The 21,589-nt window shown below is 36.2% G+C and overlaps 1 protein-coding gene across 9 annotated transcripts in view; it reads left to right on the top strand.

Annotated features, from left to right (window-relative positions):
• Rabgap1l (RAB GTPase activating protein 1 like) overlaps positions 1-21,589 on the top strand; it is a 750,530-nt gene that overhangs the window by 138,678 nt on the left and 590,263 nt on the right. For 8 of the 9 annotated variants that reach the window (XM_074047408.1, XM_074047407.1, XM_074047406.1 and 5 more), the window contains 2 exons: positions 2,942-3,044; positions 5,727-5,893. The exons of the other annotated variant lie outside the window; for it this stretch is intronic. In XM_074047408.1, the coding sequence (XP_073903509.1) occupies positions 2,942-3,044; positions 5,727-5,893 (270 nt within the window). The remainder of the gene's footprint in view (positions 1-2,941; positions 3,045-5,726; positions 5,894-21,589) is intronic. 9 annotated transcript variants of the gene reach the window in all.

Raw genomic sequence — 21,589 nt, 5'->3', positions numbered from 1 at the left:
GGCAGATTTATCCAAAACTTAAATTCAGATTATAGAATTATAGAGCTGATGTGAACTTCTGAGGCCTTTTTGTCATGTCTGTGTAACTAGTACAGAAGTCCTCTACTTTTGAGTCATCAAAATCAAAGGCTTTGTCAGCATTCATGCTCTAGAAAAGAGAAGCGGGCTGACCCTCTCAACAAATAGTTGGGCAAAGGGGGGAGGGTTTGTATTTGCAATTGTCAACAGTTGTGATGTGTTTTTACACAGTATTACTAATATTCATGTTATCTTAATATGTGATCATTGACCCCTACCTAAAATTACATCTAATAAAAAGGAACTCATTACCTGTGGTGAAGCCTAAGGGATAGTTGTGGTTATTGCAAAGTTAGTCCTTATAATCAGCTAAAATCATTTTCCTTGTAACTTTTCCTAATTAGTCTTAGTTCTGCCCTCTAGAGCAAGGTGTAATACTTTTGCTCTCATAATCCACCCACATGTCTTGGGAAACTGAAAACAAGTCTTCTGCCACTTTGTTTATTCTGATGGACTTTGAAAACACATACAATTTCATTTTATTTAACTGAATAATTTGTGAGATCTTTCTATTTATTTTGAGCAATTTGCTTTTGGCAGTGCTAGGGATTGGACCTAGGGCCTTGTGTATGCTGGGCAAGTGTTGTACCACTGAGCTTCATCCCCAGCCCTGTTTTGAACAATTTTTAAGCAATATTGACTTTTCCAACCTGTGGATGTTTTCTAATAAGCAGGGTGAATGGAAACTTTTTCTAGTTTAATAAATCTGTGTTTAAGATCTTCATAAAAGAGAAAGTCATACATACAAATGAAGATAAATCTTTCAAATAGCCAGTTTTATTTATACTTACATACACACATATGAATAAGTAAAAATAATGAGAAAATTTTTGGTCAAGGAACTTGTAGTGTAGGAATAAGGAAAAAACATACTTTTCTTTTAAAAGAGAGGGTCTTGTTGTGTAGCCCAGGCTCACCTTGAACTCACTATATATCTCAGTCTGGCCTTGAACACACAATCTCCTACCTCAGTTTTCCATGTGCTAGGATCATAGGCATGGGCCCCTTCACCTAGTGGAAAAAGAATTTTTGACCCACAGTTATTGACAACTGTGTGCCAAAAAGAGCAGAAAACTCAGTAGAAGCAGGTTTATTGGTACTGGAACACAGTAAGTCCTAGAGATGCTTCAGAAAGATTGTGGATCTTTATAATTAACCATTTATTGTCACTGTCTCTCAGTGTTTGCCTTTGGTTTTTGGCTGCTTCATTTATAATTTTTAAACTTGAGATCCTCCTTTCTCAACCTCCAGAGTGCTGGAATTATAGGTGTGCACTACTACACCAGCTTTAAAGTGTTTTTTGATGTTTGTTTTCTTCATTTCTCTCTTTCCTAATACTCCTAAATACTGTTTGTTTGTTTTTAAGCACTGGAAATTGAACTCAGGGCCTTGAAATTGCTAGGTGCTCTAAAGCTTGAGCCATACCCCCAGACATTTTGTTTGCATTTAATTCTTGAGCTTCAGTCTCACTAACTTTGCTGGGGCTGGCCTTGAACTTGTGATCCTCCTACTGCCATCTCCTGAGTATTTGGGATTACATGCTTACACAACCACCCTGCTGCTATATGCTATTCTTATTTTTTCTTTTCTTTTTCCTTTTTTTGTGGGGGGTACTGGGGCTTGAACTCAGGGCCTACACCTTGAGCCACTCCCCCAGCCCTTTTTTTGTGAAGGATTTTTGAGATAGGGTCTTGCGGAACTGTTTGCCTGGGGTTGGCTTCGAACCATGATCCTTCTGATCTCTGCCTCCTGAGTGGCTAGGAATACAGGTGTGAGCCACTGATACCCGGCAAATTCTTTATATATTTTTTCTACTTCATAATTTATAATTCTGTTCTACGTGTCCTGTCACAGCTTGACTTCTTACTAACTGGAAGTTAAAACCTTTTAACTTCCAGTGCTAACTGACCACTTTCCTTGGTATTTGTTAATTGAAAGAGATTATGGTTGGTCTAGCTCATCTTTTGAATTCAAGTCAAGCAAAAGGTCTGGTCCAGAAATGAATTGAGGTTTTTTGGGTCAGAAGCTCATTTATGTACTGAATTAGGAGAGATAGTGGGGAAGTAAGGGAGAATGAGTGTGAGAGAGAGAGAGAGAGAGAGAGAGAGAGAGAGAGAGAGAGAGAGAGAGAGAGAGAGAGAGAGAGAGTGTGTGTGTGTGTGTGTGTAGGGGGCTATGTATGAGAGAGGGAAAGAGCAGGATTATGAATATATACGGGTTGAAAAAAAATATGTAAGTGCTGAGTGGATTTCCTTTGTAAATGGTCTTGAGTTACTTTATCTTTGGAATGCAGGATCAAAGATAAGAGTTTACTTTGGCTTGATGTGGTGACCATGCTTGTAATCCTAGCTACTGAGGTGGTCGAGATCAAGAGAATTGGTTTAAGCCAGCCTATGCAAAAAGTTCACTAGACCCCCATCTCAATCAATAAAATCTGGGTGTGGTGATGTGTGCCTGTTTAGCTATAAATTCAGTCTAACTATCTTCAGCTAATTCTGTGTTAATACAGACTTATGTACATTGTTATATGTGTAGGGATTTTTGACAACCAGCATAAGATCAAGTTTAATATAACTTCATAACAGTATTATGTTGTGATTGTAAGTTAGCATATATGGGTATGCTTCTTTTTATCCAAGAAGATACCTGTTTACATATATAGAAACTGTGTTTGAATAAAGCTGTAGGAGAATTTAGTATTTTAAGGATAATTTTTTAGGATGAAACATTTTTTAACAAAAATAAAGCCTCTGTTTGACTGTAAATACAAACCTTAATAAATTGAGTTTCTTATAGGTATAAGTTTAAATGCTGATTTTCTTGATGTACATATTATCAGCGATTCCCGTTTAAACTTATGCAGGAGTCCATGGGAAAGAGCTATGATGGAAGAGCTTACGTTATTACTGGCATGTGGAATCCTAATGCACCAATATTTCTGGCCCTTAATGAAGAAACCCCAAAAGGTGACTTTTCTTAAAAGATCTGTTATTACTTGCTTTAAATTTTACATTATAAACAGTTTTATGTTTTTAAAAAAATTCTGATGCTTATTTAAAATGAAGATATTCTTATTCAGAATTTGAAGTTCTTTTTCATACTTTATGCTTCTATGAGGAAAACCCCTGCCATTTAAAAGAATTTTGGGAAAATTAATTTTCCCAAACTAAATTAATTTTATTAGATTATATAGAAGGTGTTTGAGCTTTCTATTTCATGTGTCTCTATATAGTTTTATTTGGGTAGGAGTGGTAAAGGAATTCAAAAGATGAAAACAAATGGAATTTTACGTATCTAATTATCACTTTAACTTCTTTTTAATGTTATAGATTACTTACATTTTTTTCATTATTAATATTTCTGTTTTTGTTTTGGGGGGTAGCACTGAAGTTTGAACTCAGGGCCTCACACTTGCTAAGCAGACACTCTACCTACTTGAGCCATTTGCCAACCCTGTTTTGTGTTGGTTATTTTCAAGATAGGTTCTCAAGAACTATTTGCCCAGGCTGTCCTTGAACTCAGGTCCTCCTGATCTCTGCTCCTCAGTAGCTAGGATTATAGGCGTAAGCTATTAGCACCCAGCTTGCTTCTATTCTTTTGAACTTTGGGATCCTAGCGATATCTATTAAGGATTTCATTCGTAGCAAGTATTTTTCCCCTTGTTGCTTACTTTTCACTTAATGTGAGTAGTATTGTGCAGAATTTATAAATGTTAAAAAGTCATGGCTTTCATTTTTCTATTTTTTTTAGTCCTACTTTATCTGTGAATTGCCTGTTTAAATTTTGCTCCTCCATCATCTGCCTTTAAACTAAATTTTTTATTTGATGAGTTATAGTCCTACCCTAAATGCTTTATTGCATTCCACCGTATATTTATATTTGAAATATAATGGATCAATTTGTTTTACCTTTAGTTTTATACTATTTAGTTTATACCCTCAATAGACTTTTGGCTTAACACAGAAAGCATTAGTGGCTACTAATATTGAAATATACCATGCTAATGAAGAACAGTAAAATGATAATTCTCTATTTTCCTTGAAGAGAGTATTCACCAGTTATATAAATTACATGTATTCAGTCACATATAAATCTTTCCAAAACTAAGGATTTTTAGGAGAAGAATAAAGATTATAGAAAATTTTAGCAACAAATGATACACAGGTTAATTCTGAAGACAGGTTTGTAACATACTTCCTTATAATCAATGGAAAGAAAACACAAAAATGAGAAAAATAAGACAGTTGAAAAATTTGAAGAATAAAACATAGGAATTTCAAATATCAAGTTAGAAGCTTTTATTTGATTTTAATATGATGCATAGTTCAGCTTTATTTTGTATTTTAATACACATTTCATCCTTAAATAAAAGATAATTTGTTTATAACTTATTTAAAATAAACTTTTAAACTTATTTAAAATAAACTTTTTAATAACTATTAAAATAAACTTTTTATACTATGTTGTAATATTTTTTAGGTTCAAAATATGTGTTTTTAGGTTTAAAATTATTTTATATAGTACATAAACATGTTGCCTTGGTTTTTACAATTTCCAAATGGTGTGTACTTATAATGGTGTATATATAATGTAATTATACATTACTTACTTAGAGAACTTATGAGTCAAATAAAGCTTGATTTTTGTGGCAAAAGTTTAGCCGCTAGAGATGAAGTATCTTAATCTTTCTACCGCACTAAGATACAGTTGAGTGTAATATTCTGTGTCTCCTTTACCCCTGTTTTACTCCCTTTGGACTTAATGGTCCTCTAGGTAAGATACGATATCTAGAGAATCTTAGATTCTCTTGAATTGGCAAGTGTAGTATTCATACTTAGTAATAATATAACAATATTTTGTTGAATTTGATACCAATGGAAGTATAGTTGATGAATATGAATATTGTATAATGGTGGGCATAGTTATTTGGATTTTCCCTTAATTGAGAATTAAAAAATGACAAAGTAAATTTTGAAAATACTTTACAAGCAATGAAGAGATTAAAAAATGGTATAGAATGACCAGGCCATAGATTCAGAAACCTCAGAATATCAAGTGGGTAAATAAAAACCATATTTCATCCCATCATAGTGGAAACTGAAGAAAACTGTAGATGTTGGCCTAGAAAATTCTAGATGAAATGAAGTTGTGTGGTCAAGTAAACATGTTAAGTACTAATTAGAATTTTGAGAGATAACACTGTACTGCTATTCTCTAAAAGTATTACTCAGGCCTTGATTAAATATATGTATATTAATATATTATACATTAATATAAAAATAGGTAAAATTGGGTTGGAGTGTGAAATCAGTCAGTGTCCAAGCACCTGCCTAACATAGGTTGGGCTCCTAGTTTGACCTCCAACACCACAAAAATATAATACAATTTTTGGAGTATCTTACTACCAGATTTCTTAAATTTTTATATTAAGGATGTGATTTGGATTATGGAAAAAGACAGTTAAGATATCACTTGATTAAGATAGAATCACTAGTGCCTAAAAAACATATTTGAAATACTTGGTTATCTACTTGATAAGTACTTAAAAAATAAAAATATAGAAGGTAATATGATTGCAAAAACCTTGTTTTCTTAAATAATCAAGCAATAATAAACCTGGCATAAAATTTAGAAACTTTCTACTATAGATAAACTAGTGTACATGACTGTGGCAGTGGATATGGTGGTCACGGAGGTGGTGGAGCCTGTCCGCTTTCTCCTGGAGACAGTTGTTCGTGTGTACCCTGCAAATGAGAGATTTTGGTATTTCAGCAGAAAGACTTTCACAGAGACTTTCTTCATGAGGTTGAAACAGGTACGATCTTTTTTGTTCTCTTCATCTAGTAACATATTTGTCTTTTATTTTTCATGTTCAGATAATTCCTTAAGTTTCTATAAAAAGGAATAAAATTCTCAGAAAAATTAAGTGCTATTCGAAGCTAACCGATAGACTGAAAAATCCCCATCTAGGTAATATACAAGTTTCAGAAATCCAGCTAGTATAATAATTATGTGTGTGAAGAAACCAGTAATGTGTACCTGTAAAGTATGAACATGCTTAATAGAAATATTGATTCTGTATATAAACAACTTTTCCTGGTTTTTCTCTGCAATTACCTGAAATCAAAAAGAAAGGACAAAGGAATATCCATTGCTTACACAGAGTGAAAAAAATTTCCCAGAAATACCTAATTATCATAGTTATTTCTGCTTGCAATATTAGGTAATCTACATTACATGAACAACTTGTCTGGCTCATCAGTAATAATATAAAATTATTTTCATATTAAGTGAACAAATTTATGGTTCCTTTGGCATCCTTAAATTAGGCAGCATTAGTAGATAAAATAATGTAATGTTTGTTTTGTAGTAAAGGAAGGAGGTAACAGTGAAAAATAATTTGAATTCTAATACTGTTAGTTTTGTAGAATAAGAGTAAAATGTTCTATTTGAATTATGAAAATCCTTTATATGCTGTTTTGTTAGTACTCCCACTCTCACAAGTTTTAAAATACTTGCTGCTTCATAACTATAATATAGGAAATACAATATGGCAAAGACAAGCACTAGCACAGTGAGCAAATATAGAAGTTACTTATCATTTTCATATTTAAAAAAACTTGCCATAGCTCAGTTAGGCCTCATATCCTAGATACTTGGAAATTACTGCAATTTTCATATTTCATAAAATTGTAGCTGCTGATTTGAGTCAGCTTTTATTATGTATGGACTGGTTTTATAACATATTGTAATGAATATTATATGAGCAATGATGCTCCTGAGCATCTCTTAATATTTTGCTAAGAGACTTTATTTCTCTCTCTCCAATCCATACTCCTATCCTGCCTTCTTTTCTTCTTCTTTTTTTTTGATAGCTGTCATTTTGGGCCAAAAGATTATTTGAAGTTGTATAAAGGAAACAGCAGCAAATGCCCATATAACTAGGCAGGTGCTCTATCACTTAAGGTATAGTTTGTATACAATGAAATACATTTATTTTAATTGTACATTTGATGATATTCCATTTAATTTGTATACATGGTAAATTCTCAATAGAGTCCTCATTTGTCATCTGAAAACTTCTGAGGACAATCTTTACTGTCCATATTCCTATCAGCATTCTCTTCTTAGCTTCTACTAGAATTGCCCATTAAGCTTTGCTTATAGCATTCCAGAGTGTCTCTAGCCCACCTCTCTAAACTCTTTCAAATTCCTCCTACAAACCAGTTCCAAAGACTTCTGAACCATATCATCAACAACAACCCTACTTCTCTGGTACTGATTTTCTGTTAGTCAGACTTTTGTCACTGTGATAAAATACATTGCATCAACCACATAAAAGGAGGAATGATTTATTTTGGCTCATAGTTTCAGAGATTTCAGTGCAAGGTTGGCTGTATCCATTGCTTTGGGTCTGAGGTGAGACAGAATACTTGATGGCAGGAGTGTATGACAAAGGCTGCTGGCCTCATGGTGGCCAGGATGCAGAGAGGAGACAGGAAGGAACCTGTGACATGATACCATTCAAATAGCATGTCCACAGTGACCTACTCTCCATAGGCTCCACTTCCTAAAGTTTCCACCATCTCCCAAAATAGTACCGCAAACTGGGGACCCTGTGGGGGACATTTCATATTCAAATCATAATACTACACACACACACACACACACACACACACACACACACACACACACACACACACTATATCCCACATATTTTCTCCCTGACAGTGGCTTGCCTTTGTCTTTTGTATTGTCTTTTCGAGGAGCTAGAGTTTTAAATTTCAATGAGGTTGTACTTATTAATATTTTATTTTGTTGTTTGTGCTTTATATATCATATCTATGAAATTCATGCCTATCCCAAGGTTATGAAGTTGTTTTCTCTTACAGATTTTTATAGTTTTAGATCTATGGTTCATTTCGAGATAATTTTTGTGTCTGGCATGAGATAAGGGTTGAGGTCTTCTTTTAGCCCTTCTTCTATATGGATATACAGTTGTTTCACCATTGCTTATTAAAAGGACTCTCCTATTTCTTGTACAAAATTACTTGACTATAGATGTGTAGGTCTTGTTTCCTGGGCTCCATATTCTTTCTGTTGATCTTTAGGTCTATGTTTATGTCCAGTAGCACATAATCTTGGTCATTATATAGTATATTTTAAAATCTGATGTTTTATGTATATTTTCCAACCTTTTTTACAGTTTTGTCTCTTGCAGGTTCTTTGCATTTCCATTTAAATTTTAAGATTAGTTTATCAGTTTGTAGAAAAATGCCTCCCTAGATTTATCATTGCTTTATAGCTGCATCCCATAAATCTTGATATTTTATGTGTTTATTTTCATTGTATTTAAAATACTTCCTGAGTGCCCTTGTAATTTCTTTTTTTTTATTTCTCCTGAGGTTTTTTTTAGAGCTGATTATTTGATTTACTAATATGTAGATTATGGAATAATTTTCGTGTTACTGTGGTTTTGTTTCATTTTTGTCAGAGAATATACTATTTGAATTCTTTTAAATTGTCTGGACTTATTTTATGACCCAGCATATGGTCTAAGTCTATAAATTTTTCAAGTGTACTTGTAAGGAATGTATATTCTGTAGTAAATGTAGTGTCCTGTAAGTGTTAATTATACTAAGTTCTATAATAAGGCTTTGGTGTAATCTTTTCTTAGTATATCAGCAACAACCTGCAGGGTTGTTACAATAAACAGTAGCAACTATTACCTATGGAGAGTTTACTACATGGCATACACTGTTCTAAGCACATTATATGGATTTATTTAGGTAATCATCAGTATAAGTCTACCTGAGGTATGGGACTCATTCTTACTCCCATTTTCTAGATGAACACAGGAAGGTTAGTATATGATGCACCAGGAATTGAACCTAACCAGTTTGACCTTAAAACTTACACTTGTAAAATGTTTATGGCATTAGGAGACAGAGGCAGGATGATCACAGTTTGAGCTCATCCCAGGCGAAAAAGTTAAACAAGTCTGTTATATACACGGCTGGGGTTCCAGCTACTGGGGAGATGGAGAGAGGGAGCGTCATGGTCCAAGGCCTGTCTGGGCAAAAGTGCAAAACCTTACCTGAGAAACAAACTTAAGCAAAAAAGGGATGAGGGTGTGGCTCAAATTGTAGAGTACTTAGTTAGCAAGTATGAAGCTGAGTACACTTGCCTTTTATTTGCATTGTTTGTCTGTTGACAACACTATTAAAATTAGTTGGAATATATCTGAAAAGTTTGTTATGAAAATATAAGGACTTATAACATTGGAAACATTGGCAGTGTATCTACTCTTACTCCTCTAAGAAAGTAGGTGCTGATGTGCTAAAATTAACTCATGTTGGATACTGATCCAGTAATAACACTGTACTTACATGGAATTATTTGGAAAGTATTTTCCAAAAAGATTTCTTCTCCAAAAATCTTATACTCATGAATTTCTGATATTTTACTAGTAGATGTTAATTTCACTGACTTAAAGCTTTGCTACCTGTTAAAATGCTAACATCCCCAGGATTGTCCTTGTTGTTAATGAGTTTAATAAGATATCTTTCTTTAAGCTAGATTTACTTAGAGGTCAAGGTAAAGAAGTCAAGAGGGCATTTCTGCTTGATATAAAGTTTCACTGTATTGAGGAGGAAAGGCCTGTTTCATTTATTTCATAGTTTTGCTGACAGCCCAATATTCATTTTAGAAGTGATTTTCAGTGCTTAGTTTAATTTATTAAATTTATTAAATATTTAATAATAAATTTAATATTTAATATTTAAAATTTATTAATTTATTAAATATTTATTGAGTGCTTCTATTTTGGCAGGCATTATGCTAGGTATTGGGGACACACAAATGTATAGAATTATATATATTCTTTGCCCATGAGAAGTGAAAATAATAAGGGTAAAGTTTACAAAATTAGATGCTAATATAACAGTACAAGTATATACAAATTGTAGAAGCAGTGCTTACTGATCACTTTGGATTCAAGTTAGATCTCTTCATATCATATCCCAGCATGCCCTGCTGTGTATTTCCCAGCTGTATAACCTTAGACAACATAGTCCTCATTTCTGAAATGGATGTTATAATTACATTACCCAAAGAGTTGTCATCATGAGCCAGGCACCAGTGGCTCCTAGCTACTCAGGAGGCAGAGGTCAGGAGGATCTTGGTTTGAAGTAATCTCGGGCAAAGAGTTCATGAGATCTCAAAAAAACCCATCAAAAAAAAAAAAAAAAGGGAGTGGCTCAAGGTGTAGGCCCTGAGTTCAAGCAACAAAACAACAAAAAGTTGTCATAATTTGTAACTGTTAATTGTATAAAGCCCTTCAAACAGTAAATGTCAATTGATAAATACTCCAGCAATGTTATTTAACTATTTTGCTTTTCTTTTTAGTAGTGGGGTTTGAACTCAGGGCCTTGCAAGTGCTTTATCACTGTACTATGTCTGTAACCCAGCTATTATTGTTAGTATTATTAATTGGCTGCCTATTTTTTGTCTTCTTTTTAGTTTGCTTTTTGTTTCATCAGAGTCCTTTGTACCTTTAGCGTAACATAAATGGATGAATCAATAAATGAATAACTCCAGTGGAAGTCAGGCTTTTGAAGTGTGACAAGGCAGAGAATGTTATTTCAGTCAGAGACAATCGCTGGGTATATTCATAGAATTCTAATGTAAGCTGGGCTGATGGTGCACTCCTATAATGCCAGCTACTCAGGAGGTGGAAATTGGGAGGATTAGGAGGATAGGTTTGAGGACAGTCCTGGCAAAGACATCTCAGCAGAGAAGCCAGTCTTTGTGGCATGTGTGAGGCATAGGTAGGAGGATTGCAGTCGGGGGCCAGCCTGGGCAAAAATGCAAGACCCTATCTGAAAAAATAACTAAAAGCTGAAAAGGGCTTTATCACATGACTCAAATTATAAGAGTGTCTAGCAAGCACAAGAACCTGAGTTCAAAACCCACTACCAAAAAAAAAAATTCTTTTGCAACATTTTATGTTCAGGAAATAGGTATTTCTGAAGCATTATTCTGAATGGATAGGTAATGGACTGTGTATATTAGGAATTCAGAGGATTTATTCTCAGGTGGGAGAAGCTGAAAGTGGAGTTTTAGGCCCCAGGGGTTCCACATTTTAGGTACAGCCACTAGCCCCAACATGCTAAATAAGGAGAGTATCCAGACCCCGGTGGCTTATGCTTACAATCCAAGCTATTGGAAGGATCATGGTGTGAGGTCAGCCCAGGAAAATAGTTCACAAGACCGCATCTAAACCAACAGCTGGATGTGTCTGTCTCCCCAGCTATGGTGGGAAGTTTGGTAAGTGATACCCTATTTCCAAAATAATTAAGAGTAAAAAGAGCTGGAAGCAAGGCTTAAGTGGTATTGTGTCTGCATAGCAACACAACCCTGAGTTCAGACCCTAGTACCTCCCCTGCCCCAACCCACAAAAAAGAGATGAGTAATGGTGAAGGGCAAAGAAAGGGCATTCACAGCTGCGAGAAGAGACAATGTAAAGTGAGTACTTCAGCCCACCCTTCAGTCGTCTTTGGGGTACAGGCATGAGCTTTAGATTTAAATAGAAAATCAGGACAGGGAACAAAAGGTATGCATAGTTTATCAGTCTTAGTCATAGGTATGGCCTAATTGGTCATTATCTGGACCTTTTTTTGGGCGGGGAGGCTTCAGAGAAATGTTATCACTAGTCTGAAGGGAGCAGTCTGATCAGGAGAGGCAAGTCATTGTTGCCTGGTTTGAGAAGGCTCTGCTATCCCCTCAGAAAACTGGGGGCAGTTTTCTCCATTTCTTTCTTATCAAGAAGTCTGGTCTTTCCTGGATTCCAAGGTGATTGCAAAGTGACTGTGTTGAAGTCCCTGATGATTCTAATCAGAAGATTTTGGTCCTTGTGCTCTGGCAAGGAAGAATCCAAGCTGAACACTATTGAGGGAAATAACAGAGTTTTATTATAGGAAAGGAGAAGGAGTGGCATCTGCCATGTGAAACGAAGGCAAAAGGAAAATTTTCATTTTTAGGTCATTTTTATTCATTCTTAACTTGGAGGTGGGAAGAAGACCTGTGTCACTCCCCACAGTGGCCTTCAGACCAGGTGAAGAATATGGGCAGACTTATGCATGCAACTATGCTAATTGCAGGAATCCTAAGTCCATGCTGGAGGAAATTTTGTCTCTAATTTAACAAAGAATTTGCAATCAAAACGGAGCTCTCTGTGTCCAAGGGGAATGGATAAGGAAGGGGGTGGGTGGGTGATCTTTGTGCTCTAAATCAGGCTGTATGGTTTTTAAAAGTCCTAAATTTTCCCTAATTTCTAGTCTGCCTCACCTGTATAAAGAACAGCTCAGAACAGAGAACACAGATACAAAGTGGAGGCAGGGATGCCACGCATTTCTCCTGCTTTTAGTTAATTCATTAGCCCAAGAAAGGAGTCATTGCTTTTCAGCCAAAGCATTTAGGTACTTGTGACAGTATTCTGAAGTCTTTAAGTTGTGAAAGATACTAGATTTATAATTGTGAAAAGTCACTGTGATAGCAGTGAAAATGACATTGAGACTAGAGGCAGTAAATGTGAAGTTAGAAGTATGTTGTGGCCAAAATAAGAAATTATGATGGCCTGAAGAAAGCCAGTGACAGTAGGGATGATGGAAATGATGAAATTTGGAAGCTTTAGGAAAATAAAAATGAACCAGATTTCATGTGAGGTTGAGGGGGAAACAAGAAGGCTAGAATTATTTCCAGATAAATATTGATACCTCTTGATTGAAACAGAGTTTCAAAGAAAAAAGTTGTGAGGTGATAAAGGATAGTGGATGGAGTTTTGACTGTGATAAATTTAACATTACAGTGGTATTGCTGTTGGCAACCAGTGGAGTCTGTGACCAGAAGACTTCCAAATTTTTTGTGTCCCACCAGGAAGAATCCATGCAAAGACACGTGGGTGTAAATGAAGTTTATTAAAAGTTAGGGAAGAGAAATACAAAGGAGGCATGGTTGAGCCCCCTTGTAATCTGGAGGTGGAGAGAGAATGCTTCTTTTCTCCAGGTGCTTTTAAAACCTATGCTAATCTATGGGAAGGGAAGAACCAGGTGAGTCCCATTCAATAATCAGTGAGTGAGTGGGGAGGGGTACGGACAGTTCCTGGGCCAGGTGAGAGTGTGTCATTACCGGGCTCCATTGACTTTTGATCGAGGGGAAGGAGCTGAGCAGAGTCCTGAGTATACCTATGTTAATTCTCAGGTGCCCCACCCATGAGGGAGAAGTTCCTATTCTTTCTAATTTATTGTAATTAAAATGAAGCCCTTTGGGAGATTCAGACAGGGGTCTCAGACCCAAAATTTCCTTAATTCTAACTTGTCTCACTCTTAGGTAGTGATGTTCAAGGAGCAGTTGGATTTTTGTACCTTAATCTTGAGAAATTTTAAGCATTTTAAAAAACATTTTAAAAATGGTTGATGCTGGAAATGAATAGTAGTAGATGAGACCACCCAGAGCCCTAGTGTTTAATAAGGAGTGATGGCCATATAGCCTTGGGGAATGCAGACATTTAAAAGAATAGAAGAGGATTGAACCAAAGAAAGAATGATATGCACAAATCTAGGCATAAAATCACCAGAACATAAGGTCAGGAAAGGCAAGAGAGGAAGTAGTCCTATTGGAAAAGTATGAGGTTAATTAGGGATTCTGTGGCAAAATAGGGAGCAATAATCTCAAAACTCTCAGACTTGGACAATTTTGGAGGAATAGTGGGTCAGAAGTCAGATTACAGTTGAGTTAGGATTAAATAGGATACAAAATTCTTATCTCCTGTCCCCACTTATACTGGGGGTCAGAAAAGATGCTGTGTAAGTCACTGGATGATGGATGATGGGGTTCCCTCAGCTTCCCAGTTTCCATGCAAAATTTAGAACTTGAGATCCACATGTGAAAAGAATTTCAAAGTGTCTTACAAAAAGAAGAGTCTCACAAGGTGGAAGTTTTAGCAAGGATTTATTTTAGTATAACAGGATAAAGTAGGGAGAAATGGCAGGAGTTTGGGGAAGGAGAAACATTTCCTACTCCCCACACAGGAAATAGGAGTAAAGATTCAAAATGGTGGTTATTATCTGTGGTCTTTATTCTGAAATGGAAGATACATATGGTCATGTTGTCTTACTGCCTCTAATCCTTATCTGGGTGACTAAGATAGGGCTGTTTAATATTTTAAAACATGGAGATGGGATCTAGGCTTACCCAAAACACAGGAACTATAAGTATGTTTTTGGATTTCCTTTGTAAGACAAGTCTTCCATTTTTCTGTCTATTTAAAAGGGCCTTATAGCTTTTAACATCTCAAATGAGAAAGCAGGTGCAGATGGCCCCCTTTTGTCTCTCTATTCTTGTAACTTAACATGTTAAAGGATGTGATGGGTGGGGAGCTTGCTGCTCCTTTTTTTTTTTTTTTTCTTATTTCCTGGTTCTAATTTCTGAGTCTGGTGTTTTTAATATGCATCAAAAAATATAATTTCTCCTCATCTACCTATCCTGCTCTAGGTACAAATTTAAAGTATTAGGATACATTTTACGTTATTTTATATAATATTACACTTTTGAGAAAATTCCTTGTAGTTTTCATGAGTTTGGAACCCAAACTTCTGTTAGTGATACTTCTGAATGAGCATGCATTTCAAGTTAACTACTTTCTTTCTACAAATTGGGTATATTAAGAAATGCATCACTTGATATTTCCTTTTTTTAAAAAAAATTGAAGGAAATCCAAAACAGCTGAAAGCAAACGACTTCTCAAAAGTCTTGTTGCTGCAAATTTTATGTTCTTATCATGCTAGTGCAAAATGATTTTTTTTTCATTTTTCTTTTATTATTCATATGTGCATACAAGGCTTGGTTCATTTCTCCCCCCTGCCCCCACCCCCTCCCTTACCACCCACTCCGCCCCCTCCCTCTCCCCCCCTCTCAATACACAGCAGAAACTATTTTGCCCTTATTTCTAATTTTCTTGTAGAGAGAGTATAAGCAATAATAGGAAGGAACAGGGTTTTTGCTGGTTGAGATAAGGATAGCTATACAGGGCAATGACTCACATTGATTTCCTGTGCATGTGTGTTACCTTCTAGGTTAATTCTTTTTGATCTAACCTTTTCCTCTAGTACCTGTTCCCCTTTTCCTATTGGCCTCAGTTGCTTTACGGTATCTGCTTTAGTTTCTCTGCGTTAAGGGCAACAAATGCTAGCTAGTTTTTTAGGTGTCTTACCTATCCTCACCCGTCCCTTGTGTGCTCTCACTTTTATCATGTGCTCATAGTCCAATCCCTTCGTTGTGTTTGCGCTTGATCTAATGTCCACATATGAGGGAGAACATACGATTTTTGGTCTTTTGGGCCAGGCTAACCTCACTCAGAATGTTGTTCTCCAATTCCATCCATTTACCAGCAAATGATAACATTTTGTTCTTCTTCATGGCTGCATAGAATTCCATTGTGTATAGATACCACATTTTCTTAATCCATTCGTCAGTGGTGGGGCATCTTGGCTGTTTCCATAACTTGGCTATTGTGAATAGTGTCACAATAAACATGGATGTGCAGGTGCCTCTGGAGTAACCTGTGTCACAGTCTTTTGGGTATATCCCCATGAGTGGTATTGCTGGATCATATGGTAGATCTATGTTTAGATTTTTAAGAAGCCTCCAGATTTTTTTCCAGAATGGTTGTACTAGTTGCATCCCCACCAGCAGTGTAAAAGGGTTCCTTTTTTCCCCCGAATCCTCACCAACACATGTTGTTAGTGGTGTTGCTAATGATGATATTCTTACAGGGGCGAGATGGAATCTTAATGTGGTTTTAATTTGCATTTCCTTTATTGTTAGAGATGGTGAGCATTTTTTCATGTGTTTTTTGGCCAGTTGAATTACTTTTTTTGACAAAGTTCTGTTTAGTTCATTAATTTTGGATGAGTTTAGTTTTTTGAGTTCCCTATATATTCTGGTTATCAGTCCTTTGATGTGTAGCTGGCAAATATTTTCTTCCACTCTGTGGGTGTTCTCTTCAGTTTAGAGGCTATTTCTTTTGTTGAGCAGAAGCTTTTTAGTTTTATGAAGTCCCATTTAACTATGCTATCTCTTAATTGCTGAGCTACTGGGGTTGCACTGAGAAAGTCCTAGCCTGTACGCATTAATTCTAGAGTATTTCCTACTCTTTCTTGTACCAACTTTAGAGTTTGTGTTCTGATATTAAGGTCCTTGATTAATCTAGTTTCAGTTTTTTGCAGACTGCTAACCAGTTTTCCCAGCAGTTTTTGTTGGAGAGGCTGCTAATTCTCCATCGTATATTTTTGGTTATAGTTGTGTGGCTTCATATCCGAGTCCTCTGTTCTGTTCCACTGTTCTTCATGTCTGTTTTGTGCCAGTACCATGCTGTTTTTATTGTTATTGCTTTGTAATATAGTTTGAAGTCTGCATCGTTATTTTTACTGAGTATTGCCTTGGCTATTCGTGGCCTCTTGTGTTTCCATATAAATTTAACAGTAACTTTTTCAGTCTCTTTGATGAATGTCATTGGGATTTTGATGGGATTCGCATTAAACATGTAGATTGCTTTTGGGAGTGTAGACATTTTTACTGTGTTGATTCTACCAATCCTTGAGCATGGGGAGATCTCTCCACTTTCTATAGTCTTCCTTAATCTCTTTTTTCAGAAGTTTATAGTTTTCCTTGTAGAGGTCGTTCACATCCTTTGTTAAGTTTACTCCTAGGTATTTGATTTTTTTTGAGGCTATTTGTAAATGGAATTGTTTTCATATAGTCTTTTTCAGTTTGTTCATTATTAGTGTATAGAAATGCTAATGATTTTTCTATGTTGATTTTATATCCTGCTACCTTGCTATAGCTGTTGATGGTGTCTAGGAGCTTTTGAGTAGAGTTTTTTGGGTCTTTAAGGTATAGGATCATATCATCTGCAAATAGGGATATTTTGACAGTTTCTTTACCTATTTGTATTCCTTTTATTCCTTCTTCTTTCCTAATTGTTGTGGCTAGGAATTCCAGTACTATGTTGAATAAGAGTGGAGATAGTGGGCATCCTTGTCTGGTTCCTGATTTTAGAGGGAATGGTTTCAGTTTTTGTAGGTTTGTCATATATAACTTTTATAACATTGAGGTACTTTCCTTCTATTCCTAGTTTTCTTAGAGCTTTTATCATGAAACAGTGTTGGATCTTATCAAAGGCTTTTTCTGCATCTATTGAGATGATCCAGTGGTTTTTGTCTTTGCTTCTGTTAATGTGGTTTATTACGTTTATTGATTTTCATATGTTGAACCACCCCTGCATTCCTAGGATGAAGACTACTTGGTCATGGTGAATGATCTTTATGATGCGTTGTTGGATTTGGTTTGCCATTATTTTATTGAGGAGTTTTGCATCAATATTCATTAAGGAGATTGGCCTGTAGTTCTCCTTTTTGGAGGTATCTTTTCCTGGTTTTGGGATAAGTGTAATACTGGCTTCATAAAATTTGTTAGGCAGTTTTCCTTCTCATTCTATTTCGTGGAACTGTTTAAGGAGGTTGTTATTATTTCTTCTTTAAAGGTCTAATCGAATTCAGCAGAGAATCCATCAGGTCCTGGACTTTTCTTTTTTGGGAGACTCTTGATTGCTGCTTCAATTTCATTTTGTGTTATAAATCTATTCAGGTGATTAATGTCCTCTTAGTTCAGTTTTGGATGATCATAAGTATCTAGAAATCTGTCCATTTCTTCAAGATTTTCATATTTATTTGAATATAGGTTCTCAAATTAGTCTCTGATGATTTCCTGGACTTCCATGGTGTTTGTTGTTATCTCCCCTTTTGCATTTCTGATTCTACTGATTTGGGTTTTTCTCTCCTCATTTTAGTCAGGTTTGCCAGGGGTCTGTCGATCTTGTTTATTTTTTCAAAGAACCAACTTTTTGTTTCATTAATTCTTTGTATGTTTTTTTGGTTTCTATTTCATTGATTTCAGCTCTTATTTTTATTATTTCTCTCCTTCTATTTGTTTTGGGATTTGCTTGTTCTTATTGTCTAGGATTTTGAGATGTATCATTATGTCATTGATTTGAGATCTTTTAATCTTGTTAATATATGCACTTATGGCTATAAACTTTCCTCTCAGGACTGCCTTTGCTGTGTCCCATAGGTTACTGTAGGTTGTGTTTTCATTTTCATTGACTTCCAGGAACCTTTTAATTTCTTCTTTTATTTCATCAATGACCCATTGTTCATTAAGCAATGAGTTATTCAGTTTCCAGCTGTTTGCACGTTTTTTGTCTTTATTTTTGTTGTTGAGATCTAGTTTTATTGCATTGTGATGTGAAAGAATGCATGGTACAATTTCTATTATATTTGCTGAGGCTCGCTTTGTGCCCTAGGATATGATCTATTTTGGAGAAGGTTCCATGGGTGCTGAGAAGAATGTATATTGTGTAGAAGTTGGATAAAATGTTCTGTAGACATCAACTAGGTCCATTTGATCTCTGGTATGTTTTAGATCTTGGATTTCTTTATAGAGTTTTTGTTTGGATCACCTATCTATTGATGATAATGTGGTGTTAAAGTCTCCCAGGACCACCTTGTTGGAGTTAATATGTGCTTTTAGGGCCTTCAGTGTATGTTTGATGAAATTGGGTGCGTTGACATTGGGTGCATATGGGTTGATAATTGTTATTTCCTTTGGTCTATTTCCCCTTTCATTAGTATGGAATGTCCTTCTTTATTTGATCAATGTAGGTTTGAAGTCCACTTTGTCAGAGATAAGTATTGCTACTCCTGCCTGTTTTCAGAGGTCATTGCCTTGGTAAATTTTCTTCCAGTCTTTCATCCTAAGCCTATGCTTATTTCTATTGATGAGATGGGTCTCCTGTAAGTAACAAATTGTTGGATCTTCTTTTTTAATCCAGTTTGTCAAACAGTGCCTTTTGATGGAGGAATTAAGTCTGTTAACATTAAGTGTTAGTATTGACAGGTATATGGTGATTCCTGTATTTAGTTGTCTTAGTTGTTTGAGGGTTTGATTGTGTGTAGCTAAATCAATGTTACTCTCTACTTTCTTGCTTTTTCTTTTCCTGTAGTTTGGTACTGTCTGACCTTTCATGGACATGCCATAGAAAGAGGCAGAGTTAGTATTCAGCTCATCTTCATCTATCTTTGGAGTACAGAAATGAGGTATAGATTTAAGTAGACAAAAGGACAGGGGCAGGGGACAAAAAGTATTCATAATTGAACAGTTCACTCACAGGTGTGATCTGGTTGTTGGTCATTATTTCAGTCTTTGTTCTGGGAGAGGTTCCAGAGTTGTTATCTGGAGCCAGACAAGTGGTCCATTTTTAGGAAGGTCTACTGCTGGGTGTCATTTCTGTCCCTTGTCAGGAAGATATATCTGTATTTCCTGAAATCCAAGGAGATTGCAGTGTGACTGCAAAGAGAATGGCTTAGACAAAGATAGATACAAATGGAGGCAGGGATGCCAACCATCTCCTGTTTTTACTTAATTCATGGTCGGAAGTAAGGAGTCAGTGCTTTTCATCCAAAGCAATTTGAGCACCTCTTACATATTCACCCTCCCATACTCTTTCCCCACCTCATCTCCCCACCTTCTGGTACTAACCACCTCCCCATCCAGGCCGGACCTGTTCGACCCTCCTGTTCTCATATTTTTGGAAAGACAGGAAAAAAATGACATTTTTGTTTGTCTAAGATGCTATACAGGGAGTTTCCTGTGGCATTTCCAAGTATATATGTATTATAACCTGAATTGGTCCATTTCCTCCATTTTTCTTCTTTCTCCCTTAGTCCCCTTAATACATCAGTTCTTGATTCCAGCAAGAGAAGAATTCAGGCAAGACACAAAAATGTAGTAAAAATAATATAGTTTATTAGAAAAGAATTTAGTACAATAGGAAAAAAGCTGGGAGAGATGGGATTAGGAGAAACATTTCCTACTCCCCATTCTGAAAATGGGAGTAAAAACTCAAAATGGTGACCCTCATCTCTTAGTCTTACAGTTTTTCCAGAAAAGTGGGCTTGGAAATTACCTCAGTTCTTGAGTCCAGCATGAGAAGAATTCAAACAAGACATGATTCAGTGAAAGTAACAGTTAAGTTTATTAAGAAAGGAATAAGCTTTCAATAGATTGAAAGGAGATTGTGTCTAGAGTGAGAAAAATAGTCAAGGGGGAGAGAAATAGACGAAGACATTTCTTGTTCCCCACACTGGAGAACTGGGGGAATACATGTGGTCAGAGGTACTGGTTCTGTTCTCTGAGCTGGCTACTAAAACAGGGAGGGCTCATTTTGGCCCCTGGAGTGATTTCCTGAGGTTAGGTCATTGTCTTGTTAAGAGAGACATTGAGTAATCTATGAGTTCCTGCTCTAATTGATAGAGAATTCCTGTTTAAAATTTGTAACTTTTGCTCTATCTGGCTCTTAAGTCTGGGTCTTTGTTTTGTTAAATTCACTTGTGAAAACTTCCCTGCACCAAGCCATACTTAGTGCTTAAGATGTGGATTACTTGGGCAAAGAGTGAATTAACCTTTAGGTAGTGGCTGGTTTTAGAGCATCCTGTGAAATCCCTTGGGCTCTGGCTGCCTGGTCCTACATAGAGATTAGTGGAGTTGGGAAGGTAAATTAAAATGATTTCTTCCAGTCTTCCTCTTGTGGCCATCACTTTTGTTTACCTGTCAGTGGAATACACATGGTCACACATAATGGATCTGGATGGATCTTTCACTGTGTGAAAGAATCAACAAAATTTAAGAAGAGAAACAATAGGTTTTTTACCACCTAAGGAGTATTTAGCAAGAGGTCTGACATTTGTGTAGCTGTGATGCTAATTGTTGTCATCTTCCTTCTTTTTTATAGTCCCTAAATCTATAAGCCTTCAAGAAATGCAAAGCTTAGGAAAACACTTTACCATATAGGTGTTCTCCATATTAAAATATTTAATGATGCTAGACTTTTGCAGGCTTGTGACCATGTGTTCCTAATAGTAAGAAGGAGCATTTAGTGGTGCTATTGTAATGCTGTCAGTCATAATTTATTATCCTAAAATGCTGTCTGCAATGGAAATACCTAAATGTTCCGACAGTTGCTAAACTGCTTTTTAGTATTTCAAACATGCCGATCCTAAGTCTTGTCGTTAGAAGTGTGGGTCCTTCTCTGGAGCATTTGCAATTGTTAGGACCCGGAATCCTATTCCCCCGAGAGACAGAGAGCCAGGCGTGAATGCAATCAACAAAGCAGAGTTTATTGGGCTGGCTAGCCAGGGTCGAGCTCCCACACGGACACGCAGGACCGGTTAGGAAAACACGACCCTGAGCCTCTTTAGGGGAAATCTTATATAGACCGCGGTGGCATGCATATTTTCGTTATCAACATTGGGCAAGCAGGCAGAGCACATCTTGCGCGTACCTCACATCTTGCACGTACTTCACATCTTGCATGTACCCCCCGCTCACATTCCCC

The sequence above is a fragment of the Castor canadensis genome, chromosome 11 (genome assembly GCF_047511655.1).
Source record: "Castor canadensis chromosome 11, mCasCan1.hap1v2, whole genome shotgun sequence".
Classification (NCBI taxonomy): Eukaryota; Metazoa; Chordata; class Mammalia; order Rodentia; family Castoridae; genus Castor; species Castor canadensis.
The sequence above is the reverse complement of the archived record's forward strand: the minus strand, read 5'-3'. Positions and strand labels throughout refer to the sequence as shown.